At 40.8% G+C, this 21,932-nt stretch overlaps 1 protein-coding gene across 1 annotated transcript; it reads left to right on the plus strand.

The window, feature by feature from the left end:
- The first annotated feature begins 28 nt into the window (after nt 1-28).
- Nucleotides 29-21,361, plus strand: ERCC3 (ERCC excision repair 3, TFIIH core complex helicase subunit). The gene is made up of 15 exons (XM_080620715.1): nt 29-95; nt 181-386; nt 1,461-1,697; nt 2,900-2,949; nt 4,265-4,409; nt 4,606-4,770; nt 5,849-6,053; nt 7,060-7,374; nt 8,537-8,721; nt 10,693-10,895; nt 14,465-14,561; nt 14,746-14,863; nt 15,852-15,970; nt 20,083-20,235; nt 20,598-21,361. Exons 1-15 carry the CDS (start codon nt 77-79, stop codon nt 20,730-20,732), a joined length of 2,352 nt encoding a protein of 783 aa, XP_080476841.1. The 5' UTR covers nt 29-76; the 3' UTR covers nt 20,733-21,361.
- Nucleotides 21,362-21,932: the final 571 nt, after the last annotated feature.

Here is a 21,932-nt window from a genome sequence, read left to right on the forward strand (position 1 = left end):
TCCACCCCTCCGGCGCGGCGGAAGTGACGCGCGGGCGGCCGCAGTGGTGCGGCGGCCGTAACGCAGACCGGCGGCCATGGGCAGGAAGGAGAGGGGTGCGCGGCGCAGGCCGGGGTTAGGGTGGGGTCGGGACCGTGCCGGGTGCCGCGGGCCGTGTCACAGCTCCGGTTTTGCTTGCAGAGAAGAAAAAGTGCAAGAAGCGCCATTGCGATGAGGACGAAGACAATGAAGATGAAGCTCCCGGCAAGGAGTCGCAGGAGGCAGTGCCGTCCGCGGCGGGGAAGCAGGTGGAGGACAGCGGTACCAAGCTGGACGAGTACGGGGCCAAGGACTACAAGCATCTGATGCCCCTGAAAGCTGACCACGCCTCTCGTCCGCTCTGGGTGGTACGTGTGGCCCCGTTCTCTCACCCCTTTTGGGCTCCCCGCAGAGGTGACGGCTGTGCCGGGCTGCTGCAGGTTGGTTTTTCCTCTCCCACCGCCCCATGAAAGCGGTGGGACCGCGCCACAGGCCGTCCTGCAGGGCCAGCGCCGCTCTCGGGTGCGGTGGAGACGCCGAGAAGAAAGGATGAGTTCGTTGTGTGCGCGGGTGTGGAGGGCGAGCGTCAGGGTTTGGCCTGGGCAGCGCTTTCGAAGCGGGATTTGCTCTGGGGTTTTTTTCCGGGATTTTTCCCTGGTCAGCCCGGGAGCCCTAGCTCCGCGGTCTGCGGCTGCGCCTTGTACCGACAGGGCGGTGAGTGCCTCAAGCCAGTTGCTTTTGCGTGTGAGGTAAAACGGCTTATGGAAGTGGCTGCGTTGGCTGATGTCACGAGTGGGGTCTGTTGTTGCAGTGACACAGCAACGGGGGTTTCTGTGTTGGAATGAAGCAGACTTAAGACAGGCTGGTCTCACCATCTGTAAACGGTACCGTTTGTTTCTTCTGCCCCAAAAGGGACATTGATAAACTTATCCAAGGCTCTGTCAGTAGTGCAAACATATAGAGCAGAGGTGGTTGCGTTGCCAGTGTCTGTTCCTGAATGCTGTGACATGCAAGTGCTGTCTTTCCATGCATTCCATGTAAAACGAGTGAGGAGTTCTGTGTTGGTTTAGGGGAGCATGGGTGAAAGCTTGCCTCTGCTCAAGCAGTTTGCTTAGTATTAAAGAAGAGATGAAATACCCCCATGTGTTAGTCTGGAAAAGCTTAATCGATCCGGGTGTGGTTTTTTCTTAGTGCTATGGAAGAGACATGGACAAATCAATGTCCGAATTCTTTCAGAAGACAAAATTTGCATGTTCATGTGTCTCCCTCTTCTTTTTCTTATGATTTTTATGTTAGGGCAAACACATTTTTTTGAAACCCTATGACTTGTTACTACCTAAATAGTGGACTGTCTCTGTGTTACAGTGGCTGCTGTGTAGGAAATTCCTGATCCTGTTCAGCTAACCCAGTTGTGCCTTCAGTGTTTCTCTTTATTTCTGCAGGCTCCTGATGGCCATATTTTCCTTGAAGCCTTCTCTCCACTTTACAAATATGCACAGGATTTTTTGGTTGCCATTGCCGAGCCTGTGTGCAGACCAGCCCACATTCATGAGTACAAGCTGACTGCTTACTCACTGTATGCTGCTGTTAGTGTTGGGCTGCAGACAAGCGACATAATAGAGTATTTAAAAAAACTGAGCAAGACGGGTGTCCCAGATGGAATAATTCAGTTTATCAAGGTAAGACTGTTTTATTAGCACGGGAAATACTTCTGCTGCTACTAGTGACATCCTTTCCTGCTGCCTCTGCTTAACTATTTTTTTTTTTGTTTTTAATCATTCTGTTTCAAGATGTCGTGGTTTAGTCCCAGCCAGCAGCCACTTGCTCACTCCTTACCCTGGGTGGGATGGGGAGGAAACTCTGAAGAAGGTTTTGAAGACAGGTTGAGATAAGAACAGTTTAATAATTGAAATGAAGTACAATATAATAATAATATTAGAAACAATAGCAATAGTAAGGAATTAGAAGAAGAGAGAAGGAGAAATGAAAATTCAGAAAACACAAGTGATGCACAATACCATTGCTCACCACTCACTGACCAATACCCATCCCAATCCGAGCAGTGATCTGCCCCTTCTGAGTATCTCCCCCCAGTTTATACACTGGGCATGACATGCTATGTGGTATGGAGTACCCCTTTGGCTAGTTTGGGTCAGGTGTCCTGTCTCTCCTCCCTCCCAGCTTCTTGTGCCCCTCTTCACTGGCAGAGCATGAAACTGAAAAGTCCTTGGTCAGAGTAAGCATTACTTAGCAACAACTAAAACATCAGCGTGTTATCATCATTGTTCTCAGACTAAAGCCAAAACACAGCACTGCACCAGATACTAGGAAGAAAATTAACTATCCCTGCCAAAACCAGGATACAACAACAGAGGCTTTATCTTATTGTTTGCCTTTGATAGCGTATTGATGTGCACGTGATTTTTACAGTATATTGCATGTGGGGTTTATACCTTTTTTAAAAATAAAAAATATCCCCAAGCATATCCAGACTTTCAGCCAGTAGGAATTGTACGTGGGGAAAGTTTCCTCAGATTTGCTCTGGAAGAAGACTGTGAATGTGGGAAGCAGTCTGGAATAGCTGAACAGAATAAAATAAAATGGAGCCTACCTTATCCTGCAAGTATGCTCTTGCAAGTCTTGGAGGCTGATGGAATTGGCTATAAAAACTTGAGTATCTGTGACTGATGGGCATGAGACAATGTGTGCGTCTTCTGAAAATTCCTTTTTAGGTTTCTTCTGTAAGCAGTACGACTTTGCAAGTAAATGTTCTGTGATAGTATGCTTCCCCACAAAGACCTAAACTGCATTGCAGCACTTGGTCTCAAACACAGAATTGCTCTTCTGCCTATTCCTAATGACTGCTTTTGTTCATTTCTAGCTGTGTACTGTCAGTTACGGGAAGGTGAAGCTGGTACTGAAGCATAACAGGTGAGTGGTTGCTTCTGTAACTGCTGTGGCAGAGGAAGACTCCAGTGCATGCCTGAGTGGACTCAATAGCTGTTGAGTCTTATGGCTCCCCACTAAGTGGGGCATCTGTCAATGCAAGATCACTTTTTCAGTTGTTGGAAGTATTTAATATGTTAGTCAATGAGTTCAATGAGTTTGGTTTGGCTGTCCTGAGGTACTCCTACTTGTCATTACATTTTTAAAAATACGTTGCAAGTTTGATATTCGAGCTTGTTTCATTACTGCTTGGACTTGCAATGTATTCTTAAGGTTCCTTCCAAATTTCCATGAGCCTGGTCAGACAAGTTTTTCCGCAGCTGTCCTTAAGTCTTGTATATTCCGATTCCTAATCCATTGTTTGGCAGACTGAGAGATTGATTGGCAAGAGATGTATGCTTGTTGCTGGGTTGAATCTATCTTGTTTTAAACCTAGAAGATAAAGTTGGAAGGATACTTGTTCAACTTGAGGGTCAGCTTGTTTAGAACTAATCAGTTTTATCTTAACCTGTGATTCTGCAGTAGGCAGAGGGAAATGAAGGAGATGGCAAAACCACAAAGCCTGCGACTGTCCCTTGCCTGTGTTTTCTCTTTCTCCTTTTCTTTCTTTTGCCAAGTTCTCTGTTTATCTGACAGCCATAGGTAACCTCTGGGACTGTAACCTAATGCTCTGCTTGTGCTGCTGCTTTTTTGAAGCTGCTGCTTTGGTAGAACTAACACAAATATTACTAGCAGGATTTTGTTCTCTTCCTGGGTGTTTCTGAAAAGAAGGTACCTCATGTCACTTAAGGCTTAACTTGGCTCATATTTTAACTGGGATGTCCAGCCAGCATTGTTACTGATGAATCTTCAGGGAAAGACACAATTTCAAGAGGCACTAATTTAAATTGTGGATGGTTTGTGTTTTGAAGGTTTTGGGGTTTTGTCTTTTGGGACTTTTTTGGGTCCTGTGGGCAGGACTTCAAAACACCGCATCTAGTGTTTTCACAGCATCGCCTCAGTTCAGTCCCAAAAAAATGGACTTGTGTCACATGTCACAAATAATCTCTCTCTAGATAGTTCTGCTGGAGTTTTCCCACTTGTGGTAGGAAACATCTGAGCAGGCTGGATAACTGCCGAGTACATGATGCTTTTGGTGAGGCATCTTTGATTGCCATGATTCCTTTGGTTTTAAGTTGCTAGCCCAAGATTGGCTACTTGAGAGTGCATGTGGGATAGTTGTATATTTAAGCATCTGTGCTACTCTTCCTGTAAGTCGATTAGTTCATAAAATTGTTTTTCTTTGTTTTTTTCATTTTAGGTACTTTGTGGAAAGTACCTTCCCTGATGTCATTCAGCAGCTTCTCCAAGACCCAGTAATTAAAGAGTGTCGCCTAAGAATGAAGGCTGATGCTGAGGATGACGAAACAGAGTTCCTTACAGAGACATTCACCAGTAAATCAGCGGTATGTTTGGGCATGTTTTACAATTACTGAATGAACAGTAGATAAACTGTTGAGTAGTTTGGGATGGATTTGTTTTGTTTGCTTCATTGTCAGTTGCTTTTGATTCTGTCAGCAATGATCTGTGCCTCTTTAATGAGCCCACATTTGGGGGGTGTTAGTCTAATGAAACTCTTGGTGAAAATCTTGTCCGTTTCAGATTGCCAAATCCAAAGAAGGTGGCTTTGGTCCATCAACTTCACAGGAAACAGATGCTCAGAATAAGCCAGATGTCCCAGCTGACTTATTTGAGTTTTATGAACAGATGGACAAAGATGAGGAGGAGGAGGAGGAAACACAGACAGTGTCTGTTGAAGTCAAGCAGGTATGAGTATTTTAGTCTCTGCATTTGTAGCATTGGGGAATGCACCTGGGACTTGCCAATAAATAAGCACAAGAACTTCATGTACTGCAGCCCTTGGTTTGATAGGGCAGATCACTGAAAGTCATTGACATTCCTTTTAACTTCCTAAATCTTAGAATCCTCCCTTTTTGTAAAGAGAGTGGCAGGGAATCTTTCCTTCCTAGCCCACAAGGCTTAGGGCTCACAGGCTGGAGAAAAGCTCCAAGGTCTAATCATAGAATAGTTTGGGTTGGAAGGGGCCTTCAAAGGTCATCTGGTCCAACCCCCAAGTAAGGGAGGTTCCCATCATGCACAGCTTAGTGTTGCTTTGTGCAAGACAAGCAAGGGTTCAATGGAGAGCAAATCTGCTGTTGGTTTCGGAGCATTCTTTTTTTTGCCCTCCCTGTTTCTGTTCTGTGACTCATGTTTGCAGAAGAAACTCTTGAGGTTCTGATTTCATAGCTTAAGAAGGGAGCTGGAGGTTGGAGCACAGCCCTGGCTTGTCCTGCAGAGCTTTTGTGGAATTTCTCAAGTTGTTTTTGGATTCCGTAGTGGGGAAAACTGGAATTTTAAAACCAGATAACTTAGTAGCTACTTTGTTTATTTTAAAACACCCAAACCAAACCAACAGCCTCTTGGTGACTGAATCACCCTGTCACTGTGTGGAATAACTGCGTTACTGGGACATGGAGATTTTCCAGGTAGCAGATGTGCAGCTTTGGTAGGTCCTGTGTAACACAGAACCTTTTGTGTCTGTTCCTGAGCAATGCTGCAGGACTTCAGAGTGTAGTTTAGTCACTGCAGATAAACAACACATCTGAGACTAATGCATTGTGTTCTTAGTCTGCCTAAACAGCCATCTCTTGATAATGGAGTGTTACTTAAATGCTTGAGGAGTAGAGGTGATCACAATGTTTTTTTGAATGAACTTTAACTCTTGCAGACTTCATGAGCGTGAAAAATAAATGTAACTTCACGTGGTACTAGATCATCTGGCTGGGTTTTAAAAAAAGTTACTTCAGATGCGGAGGACTTAACTGAGGCTTTGTTTCCTTTTCAGGAGATGATTGAAGAACTTCAGAAGCGTTGTATCCATTTGGATTACCCCTTGCTAGCAGAATATGATTTCAGAAATGATTCTGTGAATCCTGATATTAATATAGATCTGAAACCTACAGCTGTCCTCAGGCCCTATCAAGAGAAAAGCCTAAGGAAGATGTTTGGAAATGGGCGAGCCAGATCTGGTGTTATTGTTTTGCCTTGCGGTAAGTTTGAGTTGGGATTTAGGGGTTTTGTTCTTTATTTACCTGTAGTAAAGGAGCTTCCAGATATGACAGCTGCTGGGATTTCAGACAGTCGTAGTTGGTCTTTAGTGAGTGGATTCTGGGGCTGTGGTGAGGGGGAGCTTGGTTAACAGAGCTGCCAGGTGTCTGCTGAACAGTGCTGTCAGGATCCCTGTAGTGACTGAAGAACTGATACGTGGTTGTGGTAACTTCAGGTTATCATTCGTGCTTTCGCTGTTCCCTCTACATCAGCTCTGCCTATCCTCCAGTGAAATGTAAAGCTGTTGGTACTGGAAACCTTTTTTCCTTGGTTGGGAACAGGGAGACTGGAGGGGACTGGGGCAAATATGGCATAAGAGGGGTGCAGGGAAGAAAACTTGTATACACAATTTGTGGGCAGAGGGAGCTTAAGAAAGAAGTGAGGAGCATGCAGATTGGGACAACCTATGGGACGCAATGGGAACGGGAGGGAACACAAAACTGCATGCCAGTGCCCTTGGTATCGTGGGTGGAGAAGGCACATGGGAGAGATAGCGAGGGCTTGAGAGAGCGTGTAAGAGGAGCTGGAAGAAGTGTGAAGGAAGAGTGGAAAGATGTAAGGACTTGCTATGTGGGGGAATGCTCATGGGAGTGGGGGGGCGGGGGCAGGGCGATGGATCACCCCTAGGGATAACTTTCTGTAGCCACCTGGAATTTAACATGCTTTTGAAATTAAGAAAGCATTAAAATGATTGTTTCTAATAGGCAAAACAATTGTTTACGGTGATTCTCTTGAGAAAATGCAGTTAAATATCCAGTAGACAATCCAGTAGAAGTGAATACTCCATTTCTTTAAAACTGTTACAGTAGAGAAACAATGAAGAATTTGTCCTTACATGATTTCATATCCTCTCGCAGTTTTCCTTTGCTCTTTTTTCTTTTTTTCCCCCTCTCATACTGCAGTGATATCTGAGAGATGACTAATGAATATCACTCTCCTTCCTTGCAGGTGCTGGCAAGTCTCTAGTTGGAGTGACAGCTGCATGTACTGTTCGCAAGCGATGTCTGGTCCTTTGTAATTCTGCAGTGTCTGTAGAGCAGTGGAAAGCCCAGTTCAAGATGTGGTCCACCATCGATGACAGTCAGATATGTCGGTTCACTTCTGATGCCAAGGACAAGCCCATTGGCTGTTCAGTTGCTATCAGCACATATTCCATGTTGGGGCATACGACGAAAAGGTCCTGGGAAGCAGAAAGAGTAATGGAATGGCTTAAAAGTCAGGAGTGGGGCCTTATGATACTTGATGAAGTACATACTATCCCTGGTAAGGAAATGGTGTGCAAATCTGCTCTTTTAGAAGTGATGTTTTTTTGCTGTCTTACTCATGATTAATATAGTGAGTAAACCCATGGCTTAGGGTTGTGAGACAACTAAACTGTTCTACCTTCTTTTTTGTTTTTCTTTTTCCCTTAATACTACACAGTGTAGCTGACCATGAGTTTTCTGAAACCCTTCAAATAAGACACTGTATTTTCTATAACGGCAGTGTAAAATACAGTGCCTTCCCCTTCAGTGTAGGTTGATAAAATGCTCTTACAATACCCAAATTACATTTGTATAATTTTGCTGTAGACAAATTTGAATAGGAGAGGAATTCTTCTGCCTTCTTTTCTTTTGAGATGTAGTGGCACTGAAGGATAGCTTTTAATATCTATTTCTACTCAATAAAATATGAGTAACCATAGCAATTACTGTCCAGAAATAGCTGCTATATTTTGATACTACTCTGTAATTGAGAGCTATACTATTGGAAAGCAATAATGTAGTATTAACGTGTCTGTGGAATAATCCTGGTTAAAAATACCATCCAGGATTCTGTTAGCTGCTCTAGCTTGTTCTCCTGATCTGCCTTTGAATATATAATTTGGTATCTATAGAAACGGTGGATTTCGGAAGCAGACATTGATGATTACCTGCCCTTTTATCACAGCAGCATGTTGCTGCCACTGTTCTTTTGCTTTTGTTCTTACTTGGTTTTGTAAAAATTAAGGTACAGAATCTCCTTTGTGATCTCTGTCAATGCTGAATTCTGCAGTAATTCTGCTATATATACTACAAGTCCTGAATGTGGCAGTCAGCCAGGAGTCCTTGCATCATAGTTCATCCTGTGAAATCCGTATGACCTAAAACAAGCCATGTAACCCCTGGATCTATTAATTTTGTCTCTGGAAATGGGAAATAATAAAGATGCCAGGAAGTTTACTGAGGTTTTCAGAGTACACTGAAGATGTAAACTAAAGCTGCAGTCAGTATGAAGTTTTGCTTAACGCAGATTTGTTAGAAGTGTATGTGAGACAGGGTTACATTTCCCAGCCCTGTTCTTGATTTGTGTTCAGGAGTTGACGAAAATATTCTTTTAAATTGCAGTATTTGTCTTCCAAATCCATTCAGGAAACTAAACAGAAAATTTCTTTTACATTTTTTAGCAAAGATGTTCAGACGTGTGCTCACTATTGTGCAAGCTCATTGTAAACTGGGGCTGACAGCTACCCTGGTCAGAGAAGATGATAAAATTGTTGACCTGAACTTCCTGATCGGACCAAAGCTCTATGAAGCCAACTGGATGGAGCTGCAGAACAATGGCTACATTGCTAAAGTCCAGTGTGCTGAGGTGAAGCTCTGCTTTTTAGTACTACTAGTACTATTAGTTTATTTAATATGCTTATTTTTTAAGAAGATGTATAAAATTGCAAGTATTTAACTGGAATAAACAGGACTCCTTATGACTTCTCATGTACTTTGTCGCTCAGGCAAAGCTGTTGCTAGTCAGTATGAACATGTGGCAAATCCAGTAGCCATGTGTTCTTCAGAGTGACTTCAGCACACTCTGTTTGTCAGCATTGTGGTGCTTGATCAGCCATCTCCAAGTCAGTGTCTGGAAATGTGGACAGTGCTTGCAGTGTTGTAGATCTAGTTTGGTGCAGTTGACATTTGTGTTGTCTGGCCTGACTTGATATCCTAAGCATGATTCTCTGTGATAGTGTAACACCATGTTACAATGAGCCTGACATTGGGCAGCATGCTGGAACCTGCCTTTTAGAGACTTAAGCCAGTAGACAGTCTGTAGTTGTTTGAGGAAAATTCTTGTAGCTCTTAAAACAAAGGAGGATAGTAGAAAGTTTAAAAGCCATAAGAAAATAGCTGCTTATTTCAAGCCTGAATGCATGAGGGTGAAAATTGAAAACATAGGACTGGATCTTACTATTTCTTTCCAGTATAATGCAACCTCTGTTTTTTCCCGCATATGGATGAGAGAAAAATCTGGTATCGCAGAAGTGGAAACCTTCCACACAGGCACATCAGAACGTTAAAGAAACCTTTCTGGGTCAAACTTAAAGGTGTAACTTAATATATTTCTGATAAATGTCAAGGAAGATACTTAGGGAAGGGCATATAACAAGGGCAGACATATCTGTTACTTCTCCTGATACTTCTCCGAGCCATCAGTCACTGGTGAGCTGTATGTGGCTATTGTGTAGCTGCCAGTGAGTTTCTTTTTCATTAATTTTTCCAGACTCCCATTGAATGGAAGTAAAGTTTTAGCAGCTACAACATGCTATGGTAGACTTTTGTAATTTAAATGTCTTTTGGGGGGGGTTTTGCTGGCTTTTTCAGTTGTGTGTATTTGGGTTTTGTTTGTTTGACGTGGTTGTTGTTGGTTGTGGGTTTTTTTGTGTTGATTTTTTGTTAGTGGTGTTTGGGTTTTTTTTTTAAAACCTGTGTTGCTAGTTTCGTGTAATTCTTCCCAGGTCTGGTACTGGAATAAAAGATGCAGGTGCAGGTCAACTGTTCTCCTTTTGTACAAACTGGAGTTGTAGAAGGAAAAAAACCCCCAACTATTTTTAAGTAATAGAATGCAAGTAAAGAGCATGTAGAAAGTAAGTAGGCTGAAGGGGGAGTAATCGGTTTGCGAATTCAAATTAGATTGTTTAGGCACTTTGGTTGATTCTGCCTTAGGGGCGTGATTCTTCTCAGTCCTTGAACTACCCTTTAGACATTGAAAAGTGAAGCATGGGCTACCTTTGTTCTGAATGATGTGAAAATTCTGCAAGTTTATATTCTTTAGGTCAGTGTTTGTAAGTAACTTTTGATGGGGCTACCAAAAGCAGAGAACCAGCTGTTAAAATCAAGGTCACTCCTTTGTGAAAAGTATATATATGAAAAAAGGTTGGTAAATTTGTTCTGCAGTGAAGACTGAATGTGTCTCTAGCTTTCAGAATATGGATTAAAATCTTTATGGTAAAAAACTGATTGCTGTGACAGACAGATTACACAGACAGTTCAATCCCTTAATTATTGCTCTGTAAAAAAGCATTCAGTAAAATTAAGTATGAAACATAAAGGAAATATCTTCCAGTCTTGTTCAAATCCTGCTGCCTTTTTCTGTCATTGATCCCACTGCCAAAGCATTTTGCAAGGCCAGAATATTAATGAGGTTAAACATTTTGGCTGTGCCAGAGGCTACCCCAACCTGTAGCTTTCATTTTGGTACACAAATTACTGTGTGAAGATGTGGCTTGTGCTTTCCAGAAAGTTGTAATGCATTATCACCCCTCTGTGTGTGTGTTTTCTCTGATTCTAGGTTTGGTGCCCAATGTCACCTGAATTTTATAGAGAATACATAGCTATCAAAACAAAGAAACGAAAACTGCTGTACACCATGAACCCAAATAAATTCAGAGCCTGTGAGTTCCTGATTAAGTTTCATGAGCGACGGAATGATAAAATCATTGTATTTTCTGACAATGTCTTTGCACTGAAGGAGTATGCAGTCAGACTTGGGAAGTAAGTGTTCACAACCAGTGATGACACTGTTGTTTTCCAGGGTGCTCCTCCTCAGGTTCTCAAAAGGTCTTAACCTTGTCTAAAAAACCAGAAAACCTAGAGACAGACTTTTTGGGGGTCTGTGCTGTACCAGTGCATTGCCTAGAACTACTGTAATTGTTTAATAAATGAAAAGATATTGCTCCCATGAGCGCCTCAGCCAACTTAAATGACTTTAATGCAAGTGCAGTTATGGAAGGTTTTACAGATAGAGTTTATTGACGGGTCAGCATCAGTTTATTCATCAGGTTTGGAGAGAGATGATCGGAGAGAGTATTTGCTAGAATCAGGTATAGAGCAATTACTGGGGAAAATAAGCACAGAAGCTGGCCTCATCCTTTCTTTGAAAAGCTGTGGGGTCTTTCGACTTTCGATTTCATGTCTAGGAGTTTCAGCAGTACCACAAACAAGTGTTACGCTTAGCAAAATTCTTGATGAGTTTTGACTGTAGTTTACAGACATATTGTGCTGGCTTGCTGTGACATCAAATAGCAAACAGAGCTTGCTATATGTTGCTGCATGAATTCCAGCACCTGTGGTTTCTTTCATCATTTTTTTTAATCTGTCTGGACAGAGATTAGCTGTAATGATGCCCCTGGAATGTCTCTAGCAGTGTTCAGTGCACCGCACAAAAAGCCTTTAGCAAAGGCGATGCTGGGAGGGAGTGCTTGTGAAGTTGCACAATAGTTAAGTGGAGCAGATGCTGTAAAAGCGTGGCAGGAAAACCAGTTAAAGAAATACTTTTCACTTCCTTGAGTGAATTCTTTGTTCCTCACACCATTTATGGAGCTCCAGGTTATACTGCTGTGGGTGTTAGAAAAAAAGGAGGCTTGCAGTGCTGGATAAAGGTAAGGGAGTCTTTTAACCAGAGGATTTTCCATCATGATTTGAGCATGCTGAAACACAGAGAACTGTTAGTTTGGATAGAAATTACACGTGTAAGGAAGAGAGAACAACCTAGCAGGTATGGTGGTGGTGGCTGAGGCTCTGCTCTACTTGTGCTGGCCCAGCAGGAGCACAGTTCCCACTGAACTTCCCATGACCTGATTGAAGTATATAGGATGGGTGGCTCCCAGGTGGAAGGAGAGATTACGGCCATCGTCTGGCTATCTCTGTTGGCTCTTCCCTTAACTGCCCTTTCCCTTGGTACTGTCAGGGAAAGATCATGCATGCACATGACAGGAATTATTTTTACTACAATTTTTGGGGCAACAGAATTCAAATGCGCTTAACCATCTTTTACTCTGTCATGAACCTGTCCATTATAGTATAGCTCATATGCTGACTGTTTTTGTCTGGTGTTATTAATATGTTTAAATCACTGTTTCTGAAGGACTGTGCCTCTATGGTTTTGACAGGTATGTCAGTTGGAGAAGGATTTATCTTTGCAAATTCCTCAAATGTCTTGCAGTGAGGAAAAAGAATAATTTAAAAAAAAAAATTAAAGTCAGCCTAGCATTGGATGTTCTTGAATGAATTGTTGTCAGGTAGGATCTAAGTGCATTAAAATGGAGGATTGATAGTCAGGAGTTCTGGGTTATTCTGTTCGTAAGTAAAAAATGTGTTTGAACCCCTTCTGGTGGCTTTAAGAAACAGAAGGCTCTCAAATGCTTTAGTTTCATTTAAATCTTCCATTTAAGTTTTGGGGTTTTAAAATCATCACAATTTAAATATTAAATAAAAATTTAAATAAGGCTTAAGATATTAATGAATGCTAAAAATTGAATAATAATGGTACTGTTTCAGAGTTCACTTGTTGGCCACTTTCATTTTTTAGCTGTATTTTCCTAAAGATCTGGTTAAATACACTAAATAGAAGGATTAATAAAAGTGACTAGGATCGCATGGTAAAGTGAAAGCTAGAATAAAGTCTGTAGTTGTCCTGGGTTCAGCAGCAGCAGTCATTTTTTTTCTCCTTAGTAGCTGGTGCAGTGCTGTGGTTTTGACTTTCGGCTGTGGAACAGTGCTGATAACACTGATGTTTTTAGTTACTGCTCAGTAATGTTTAGTCTGACCAAGGACTTTCGGAGTCTCATGCTCTGCCAGGGAGGAGGGGAAGCCAGGAGGAAGCAGAGGCAGGACACCTGACCCAAACTAGCCAAAGAGGTATTCCATACCACAGCACGTCATGCCTGCGGATGTAACTGGGAGTTACCCGGAAGGGCTGGTTCACTGCTGGGTCGGGCTAGTTATCGATAGGCAGGTGGTATTGTATTCTCTTCCCATGTTATTTCCATTATTATTATTGGTGGTAGCAGTAGTGATTTGTGTTATACCTTAGTTACTGGACTGTTTTTATCTCAACCCGTGCGAGTTACATTCTTTCGATTCTCCTCCCCATCCTTCCGGGAGCGGGGGAAGGAAAGAGGGGGGAGTGAGTGAACAAGCTGTAAGGCTGGGTTTAAACCACAGCAGTAGTAAAGAAACCAAGAGGAGCCAGTGCACCCAATTAGTTGGTAAGAATAGAAAACGTTCGTACTGTGCAGTGCATGTTTATGTTCAGCTGCCACCCATATATGTGCGATAGTAAAAGTTAAATGCAACATTTGAGATTGGTTCCTTGTGTTAGGAATAGCGTATGGAAGTGTGAACAAAACAAATGGTAGGCCTTGATTCCTGTTATTTGGTGATGCTTTTTATTAATGAGCATTTGTAAACATAGTGCCACAGCTGAAGCAGCAGTTGGACACCTGCGCTCCTCTCATTTTTATGTGGGTTTTGCCACTTTTAGCCTTTTTTTTTTTTTTTTTTTTTTTTTTTTTTAACGAAACCAACTCTGCTTCAGCAAAAAGAAAACAGCCGAACTCTAGAGAGAACCTTGGGAAATACATAGTAGCCCAGGTTACTCATGAAGTCAGTGGGTGACTGAGTTTGTGTAAGCGTTCTGGATTGAGATATATTCCATGTGATTCATTGTCAAATGTTAGAAACCTTTGGTGAAATGCCACTGTGAGCTGCTTGTGGCCATGGAATGTTTGGGACCTTGTTTTCATTTCATTAGGTCCAGAAGGTATTAGGAGGGGCAAGAGGTCAACTTCAAAAGCAAAAATAATTTTCCCAGAACAACATCTAGCAGCCAGCTTGTGACACTTGGCATATAATTGATCGAGAAGCCTGGATTTTCAAGTGTTTAAATAGGAAGCAAAGGTTGCGGCTGTCAATGTGCTAACTCAGTAAATTTGAGGGAAAAAATGTCTTATTTTAACAGCTGCCTTCAGTCTTTCATGTGGGCTTAAAGAGTGTATTCAGTCTGTGATATAGAGCTTCATTGGTGCATGTAATTGCAAAACATTTGTAACTGTCAGAATTTATTTCTGGCAGCCTGCATTGCTGCAGAGGGCTCCACAAACAACTGGATTGCTGCCATAAGGAGCCAGATGAACTAAAAGTAATCTGTAACTGTAAAGTGCCAAAATCTGTTTTGTTTTTATATCAGTTCAAATCTATCCTGTGCTCCCTGCCATGGGATTGTAGTACCTCATGAAGAAAACTTGAATTGATTTAATTTGTGTATGTTCTGTTCTTTTCAGACCCTATATATATGGTCCCACTACACAGGGAGAAAGAATGCAAATTCTACAAAACTTCAAGCACAATCCAAAAATCAACACTATTTTCATTTCCAAGGTAAGTGAGGACACTGAGTGTGTCCTTGTACCTGTCCTCAGAGTCAACTTCATTTGAGAATTATACGTGCGTGTTGTGCGTTTGACGTCTTTGTATCACAGCTCACAGACGTATACTTTGCATTAAGGCTTTTTGATGATATGTAGAAATAAGATACTGCTCAGAGGCTGCTTCTCTGTTACAGGTAGGTGACACCTCCTTCGATCTGCCGGAAGCCAATGTTCTGATTCAGATTTCATCCCATGGTGGGTCTCGAAGACAGGAGGCTCAAAGACTGGGCCGAGTGCTGAGAGCCAAAAAAGGTAAATGAGTGGTTGGTAAGACTTCCAAAGGACAAAAAAAACTGAAGAAAAATAAACTTCTTGTTCTTCGGTGGTTCTTTCATTTCTTCATTCCTTGATAATTTCCTCAACATGAAATCCTTTTAAAAGAATCACGCTATTACTCTAAAAAGCAAGTCTCTAGAAGGCACGTTTTTCATATTGCAGATTACTTTCTTTTAAAAATGGGATTTGGTTTCCAACTGGTTGTGTTTTTGCAAAACATATCCAAGGAGCTTTTAATTTAGAAAAATGAATCTTAATACACTTTCTGCTTAAGATCTGCGGACACTTACTTTATGTGCAGTTGGTGCTAGTTACAGCTGAGGCTTTGTTTGAAAATGCATGCAAAAGCCATGTTAGTTATTTAACAAAGTCTTAGTGAAACCTTGGACTTTAAAAGGGACCCCGATGCTGTTTGGAAAATAAATCTTAAAGGACTGTAAGTTTAAAAAAACATATTGGTACACAGCCCGGTGTATCCCAGTCTTCAAATAGCCCTAGGAATTCTTAGCAAATGATCTTTGTCTTGCCTTTTTTAATGCAGAACCACTGCAGACTCCAATTTACACTGATAAAACTTTTCCTTTATCTTTCTCTGAGCTTTTTTTGACATGTACTGCAGTCCTTGCTCTTGACTTTTTACTTCCTCTTTACCCAATAGACTTTAAAAAATCTTATCTTCCACCTTGTCTAGCATAATAAAGAAGCAGGTTCTTCTCAGGGCACCAGTGTGTGTGGGTCTACATTTCCTCTTCTGTTTTTAACTTTTTACCCCTTCTCAAGTTATTAAGAACAAGGGTAGGAAGTACCACGCTGTGCACTTGGTTAGTTTATGTAAGGTCTGGTTGGAGCTAAACTTTGCAAATTGTTTTTGTGGAGAGACAACTTGTTTTCACTATTCAGTCTTCGTTGTTCTTTGCTGCAGTGTTCCAAATAGAAGTACTTACTTGGTGTCTTTGTCTCCTAGGCATGGTTGCAGAGGAATACAATGCCTTTTTTTATTCTCTTGTATCCCAAGACACTCAGGAAATGGCATATTCAACAAAACGACAACGGTTTCTTGTAGATCAAGGTTATAGCTTCAAGGTAATTTGTCCCTTCTATTTATTATATTTGTGGCCTGGGAATGTAACTTGCATATTCTTTCATGTTAGTACTAGGTCAAATACTTGAGAATTCCGGTTGTGGAATGTATTAATGAAGGTTTTGCTCACAAGCAGGAACCTTTCCAGTATTGTTTTATCCATCTATATTGCTGTGGGGGTAGATACAAGCAGCTTAGTACAGCTTCTGGAAAGGTAAGTATTCATACTTCAAACCAAGCACCCACTGGGGAGTGAAGTAGACCGTTACTTGCGTGGTTGTTTTATATTTATGCTGTGCAATTGTCCATCTGTGCAGGCCTCCTCTTACACCTTATACTGGTTGTGCATAAAGCATTGTTGATAGGTGTTCATGTCGTAGTTGCCAGCAGTAATTCAGAAAACTTCCAACACATCACAAATAATATCCGAAGAACTCCAGTCTCAGACCAGTTTTTCAGTATTGGGAGAAAATCTTTTTCTTTGTGGCTTAAAGAGAACATACAGTAAACAGGATTCATCCATCCTACATTCGTACATCTGACTGTGGTTAGGTGTCTGAAGAGTCTAGTAGCGCATTCCAAAAGAAATAGTTTTTGGGGATCTTGGTGCACAAGTGTGTGGACAATTTCCACAATGCTGTCCAGAGCCTGCAGTGCTACAGAAAATCAGGAAGGATGCAGACGTGTTGATACAGTGGCTCTGTTAGCAGAAACTGTTCTGGCTGATAGGGGTCTTCAGTCTGCTAATTTCCACCAACAGCTGGACCTTCCTCTTGTAATTTTCCTCTTCATGGAATGAAGTATATCACCAAAATCACTGGGTTGAATGTTCATTGATTAAGAGATGTCAGAATTAACTGCAGGAAAATACTCTTACTGGAGAGTAGCGGTCTTCCTGCTATAATTAAAACATACTCCTCGAAACAGAACATTTTCAGTGTTGACAGAGTAACAGAGCCATGACTTGAAAGGCAGAAGTTTCCCTCTAAAATCCCTTTTGTAAAGAACTGAATGCTGTCTCATTTCTCCAGACATCCTTGAAAATTGGTCACCCCTTGTACTTGGTTTGTTACGTATCTCTGTGTCATCTTCTTCTAAACATAAAATGTCATTCTACCAAGCCTCCCCTATTTTACCGATTTCATGGTGTATCTCATTTAATTTTCTTTTAATCCATGGGTTGCTCTGTATGCTCATCTATTGGGTTGTTAAAGGCAACAGACTGTCCTGATAATTCTTGCTTTTAGGTAAATTATTCTTTTACAAAACTGGAATTTACATCTCCGACTAGAAGCCTTCCCAATAAGGAATACTGCTGAGAAAAAGAAGAGCTAAGGCTCCCTTGTCTGCCTTTAGGGAACAAGCTCAAGCTTATGGCATTGACAGAATTGTGCAAGGATTGCACGAGGTGCAGTGGCAAGCAGCCTCTGCTGGGTTGCACTTGAGCTTAGCTATGCAAGAGCTTTGCCTCATGAGACAATGCAGTACAGGATGTCCCTGTGGGTAAAACCTCTCTGAACTGCAGCTATGCTGAAGTAAATAATTGCTCTCTAATCAGTGGCCTTTAAAGAGAGCTTTGAGGGTGTCCTTACACCAAAACAGGCATGTCACAGTCTTCAAAACGGTTTTGCTTTGTAGTGAATGTATTTTGACAGAACTGTAGATCAGTACTAAGCTGCAGCTAATTACAGCAAATGCATCTATGTGGCTATAGCCAAGAAGATTAGAAAAATCCCTTTACTTATATTTGAGTGCCTTGGATTTTGGAACTAATAAAGAGGTTAAAATAGAGGAATTTTATTTTGCAAGGAAGACCTAGGCCTAGGAGTTCTGATGTAATATGGGGGAAAAGCAATGCAAGAGGCAGCTGAGTATCTGAAGCAACATTTTAGCTGACCAGTACTGGGATGTTTTTATTTGCAGTGTAGGAACAAAACATTAGAATATCTATTTTCTTCTGTTTGACAAACTTTAAACCTTAGTCATAGCTGGCATCAAAGAATAATAGAGCTGGAAGAAAATTCCAAGAAACCATCTATACCAACATAGCCAGGATCAACTGTGTGTATGTAATTCCCAGAAGATGTTTGCCTTCTTATTCTTCCAAATATGGAGATTCTACCTTATCTTTAGGTGATCATTTCAGTGCTGGTGTTCACTCCTTCAGAATCTTTGTTCCTAAATTACTAAAAAAATCATTACTGCTCTCAAAGGGTTTTTGGTTTTTTCTAGGACTTGCTTTCTTCCTGTCATCTCTCAATAGCTCCATTCTATGCCTTTCACCAAAAAGAGGACTGGAATAATACTGCTTTGCTAAATCACATCTTTTTGTCTTTACTTCTTAAATAGGAGCCTTGTCGTTACAACTTCCTGCTTGGAGTTTACTGCTAGTGGGGTTTTTTTCTGCTAACTAACCATAGTTTAGTTATTTACTGTGTTGTGGTTTTATTTAGAGGCTTAATGTAGGATATAGAATCATAGAATAGTTAGGGTTGGAAAGGACCTTAAGATCATCTAGTTCCAACCCCCTGCCATGGGCAGGGGCACCTCACACTAAACGTTAAATTTACTAAACACTAAATGTTAAATTTTAAAGCAGTAGCATGACTCATTAAGAATTGGGGATGAGTTTAGGCTTAGCATCTGTTGAACATCTTAAAAAAAATGGTGATGCAGTGGGAATTCTTTCCGTTCTATGAATCACATTAGCACTGTTTTGCAACCAGAACTGGAAACAGGCTGTTGCAATTTAAAATTGCTTTTTGAGACTCCTTTTTCTTTATTTTTCAGGTGATCATAGCACATGCCCTTCTGAATAAACTAGAAGGGGATCATGTGTTCCTTTAGCCACATAGTAGGACAGACTGCTTCCCCGAATGGATTCTTAAATCTAGGACATTTCTCAGACATCCATTTTCAAATTACAGATTGCCATTGACAACAGCCTGCAACACGGATTAGGGTTTCATGTCTCTGTTTTTCAAAAACAGTACTTTGTGGCTAATGTGGATTTATTTTACCTTAAGATGTTTTTATATTTTTTTTATCAGTCTTTTTGATCAGATCCAGCCCAGATTACTGAGGTAATTAGTTTCTAATTGTATTGACTTGGGAAATAAGCTGGAAAAGGTAGATGAGGAGGGCAAATACTACCTAACCAATGGAAATGGCTGAATTAGAATGTCTTTCTCAAAACCTGTACAAGTGGGAAAACTGAGATTCTGATGTATAAACGTGTTTACCATAATGTGTTTAACTGCTGGAAAAATTCTTGTGAAATTTGAAAAATACCTCTAATTAAGAAAGCAAGCTGCCTATTTTAAAGCTTTATAACAGAAGCTTGAGAGCTTTTCAGTTCTTCAGAGGAGGTTTTTCAGCTAGTGGAGTATATGGCACTAAACTGCCAGTAGATGGCGTGTACCCTGCGTGCAAGATTACCAGATAAGTTACAAAAGAATTTCAGAGAAAAATCTATCAGCTTAGTTATTTTGCGTAAGTACACGAACATTGAAAGGGTCCTTTTGCTCTGCTGCTGCTGTGTTGCAAGTTGCTGCATTGTCTCTCAGCAACTGTTCATACATCTCAATTTGTTAGTTTGTGGGTGGGTTTTTTTCTATATTCCTCAATGTTTATTGCTGCAATTCTCAGTGTCTGGAAATCTAGTGAATTATTTTTCTTAAATATAAAGCACTAGTTCTTTAACTAGACAAATGTAGAGCCCATCATGAAGCTGACCTTGCAGTAAGTTCAGTTTGCATCTGAGCTGTATGTGCTTTGGTGAGGTTCTTGATCAAGCTGGCATGGACACTGTTTGGCTGACATCTTCTGTCCAGAGCTTTTATTTTTCCTTTCTTTTTTAATTTCAAAGGTTTGTATTCTGCATTTCCAGCTAGACTATAAGAAGGAGGGTGGAGGGTGGTGTAATTGTATGTACCCCACTTCGGAAGATTTTATGTGTATCTGTGCTATTCATGCTGTTAAGCTGTTCAAACCATTCATAGAAGTTGAGGGCATTTCCAAAAGGATGTGGAATCAGAAATTCTTCTTGGTTTTGAATAGCTAACAATGAGGAGGAAAATTTGTCACCTTGTACTATATATGGTCTGTTTCTTAGGTAGTAACAAAGTTTGCAGGCATGGAAGAAGAACAACTTTCATTTTCAACCAAAGAAGAAGAAGAGCAGCTTCTGCAGAAAGTCCTGCAGGCATCTGACCTGGATGCTGAGGAGGAAGTAGTTGCTGGAGAATATGGTTCAAAGTCAACTCAGGTAATGAAGAATGCTTTGAAAAGGATGACCACAGGTGTGGCAGAACTGGATGATTCCATTTTCATTCTAAATACAATGCCATCATTGATGCTCTCGTATGTGGTAACTAATTTTTTTTGGGTTAATGTTTGCGTAAATGGCATTTTGATGAAGTACATTAGGAATTCCCACTTTGAGGTATACTTACGGTAAGTGGCAGGCAGTGACTTTCTTTGTAGAAATTCTTAAGAAACAAAATTTGAAAGGCTTTTTGGCTTTACAGTCGCTAGATGAGCAGCACTGCCCAGCAGCCAGTGGGCATTGGTAGGTTAGAGTGTGACTGTCGAATCACACATTGACATGTGCTTTTTTAACTCTTGCAGGTGTCACGTCGTACAGGCACAATGAGCTCTATGTCAGGAGCAGATGATACAGTTTACATGGAATACCACTCTTCACGGAATAAGGCATCTGGAAATAAACATATCCACCCGCTATTCAAACGCTTCCGGAAATGATGTCCTTCAAGTGTGCATTCAAACTGCAGATGAACACACTGACTGCCAGAACTAAGAATATGGACTAAAGATTTCTTTTATATGCATCTATGTAGGCACAACAAAATCTTACCACAGGAAAGATACTGTCCAGTGACTGGATCCTGGTTATACTTGTTTGGTTTTCAGGGTAATTAATAGAATTTATTTTTATCAGCAGAAGATTCTTTTTCAGAAGAATTCTGGAAAATTAAGTTTGTACTGATGTTTGAATTGTTATTTATCTGACTGTTGTGTCTGTTCAATGAAATACTGGCTTTTTAAATGCTTAAGTAAAAATCATTCATTTAGCTGAACAAATCCTGATAGGAGCACTTTACATAATATTTTTAAAACTAGGAGCTAATTTATACTTACGACTTAATCTGTTTTAAAATTCTAACAAATTGTTTGGAAATATTTTGAAGTTTGAAAACAAGGAGAAAGAGGGGCTATGTCTCCAATGTAAACTCAAGGACAACATTAGTAAATACGATTAAATTCTGTGCTCCATTTTTTTTTCTTTCAGCTGTTGAGAAGTTGCTGAGGTAAAAGCTGTTTCCCTCGTCTTTATGTTATATTTATTAACCATGCAATAAAACCATTGTAACTGCTAAACAGCGCAGTGTGACAGAAGTTATTATTGAATCAAAAAGTGTTTTGACATGTCATAAGGTGAGTTGGAAGCAGAGGCTGAAGGAAAGATTCCCAGGTTTGGGGGGGTTTATTAATGAGCACTGTATATTTCTAGAATATTTGAGGAGAGGTGGTGGTTTGTGGCAGAACACTTTTTAAATATCATCTGATTAATATTGTAACGGTTATGCTACTTGGTATTGTATTATGAGGTGGGGGTTTTTGCTGAGAGTTTGTAGAACTTTAGGAACAACTTATGAAATAACATGATCTTGATCTGTTGGTTCAAAATAGGTTGGTATAATTCTTTTCTGGAATGAGTATGTGTGCTAGAGCTATCCTGTTTATATGGCAAACGTGCTTAAAAAAATACTCTGTTTCTTATTAGCATAAACTCACAAATTGAGAATATAGAAATAATGGAAGTGCAATTCAGAACACATGGTACTTGGTTTCAGTCTGTCTGTCTCAGAACCATGTAATTTTGAAAATAGAACTGATTTAGTTGAGTTTAAACTTGGTTTTATCTCAGCCCTGCCCCATAAT

Source organism: Psittacula echo, assembly GCF_963264785.1.
Source record: "Psittacula echo genome assembly, chromosome: 6".
Lineage (NCBI taxonomy): Eukaryota > Metazoa > Chordata > Aves > Psittaciformes > Psittacidae > Psittacula > Psittacula echo.

Coding starts and splice junctions, on each gene's coding strand:
- ERCC3 (XM_080620715.1), top strand. Junction 10,896..14,464: donor TATGCAGTCAGACTTGGGAA/GTAAGTGTTCAC, acceptor TGTTCTTTTCAG/ACCCTATATATATGGTCCCA. Junction 20,236..20,597: donor ATGGTTCAAAGTCAACTCAG/GTAATGAAGAAT, acceptor TAACTCTTGCAG/GTGTCACGTCGTACAGGCAC.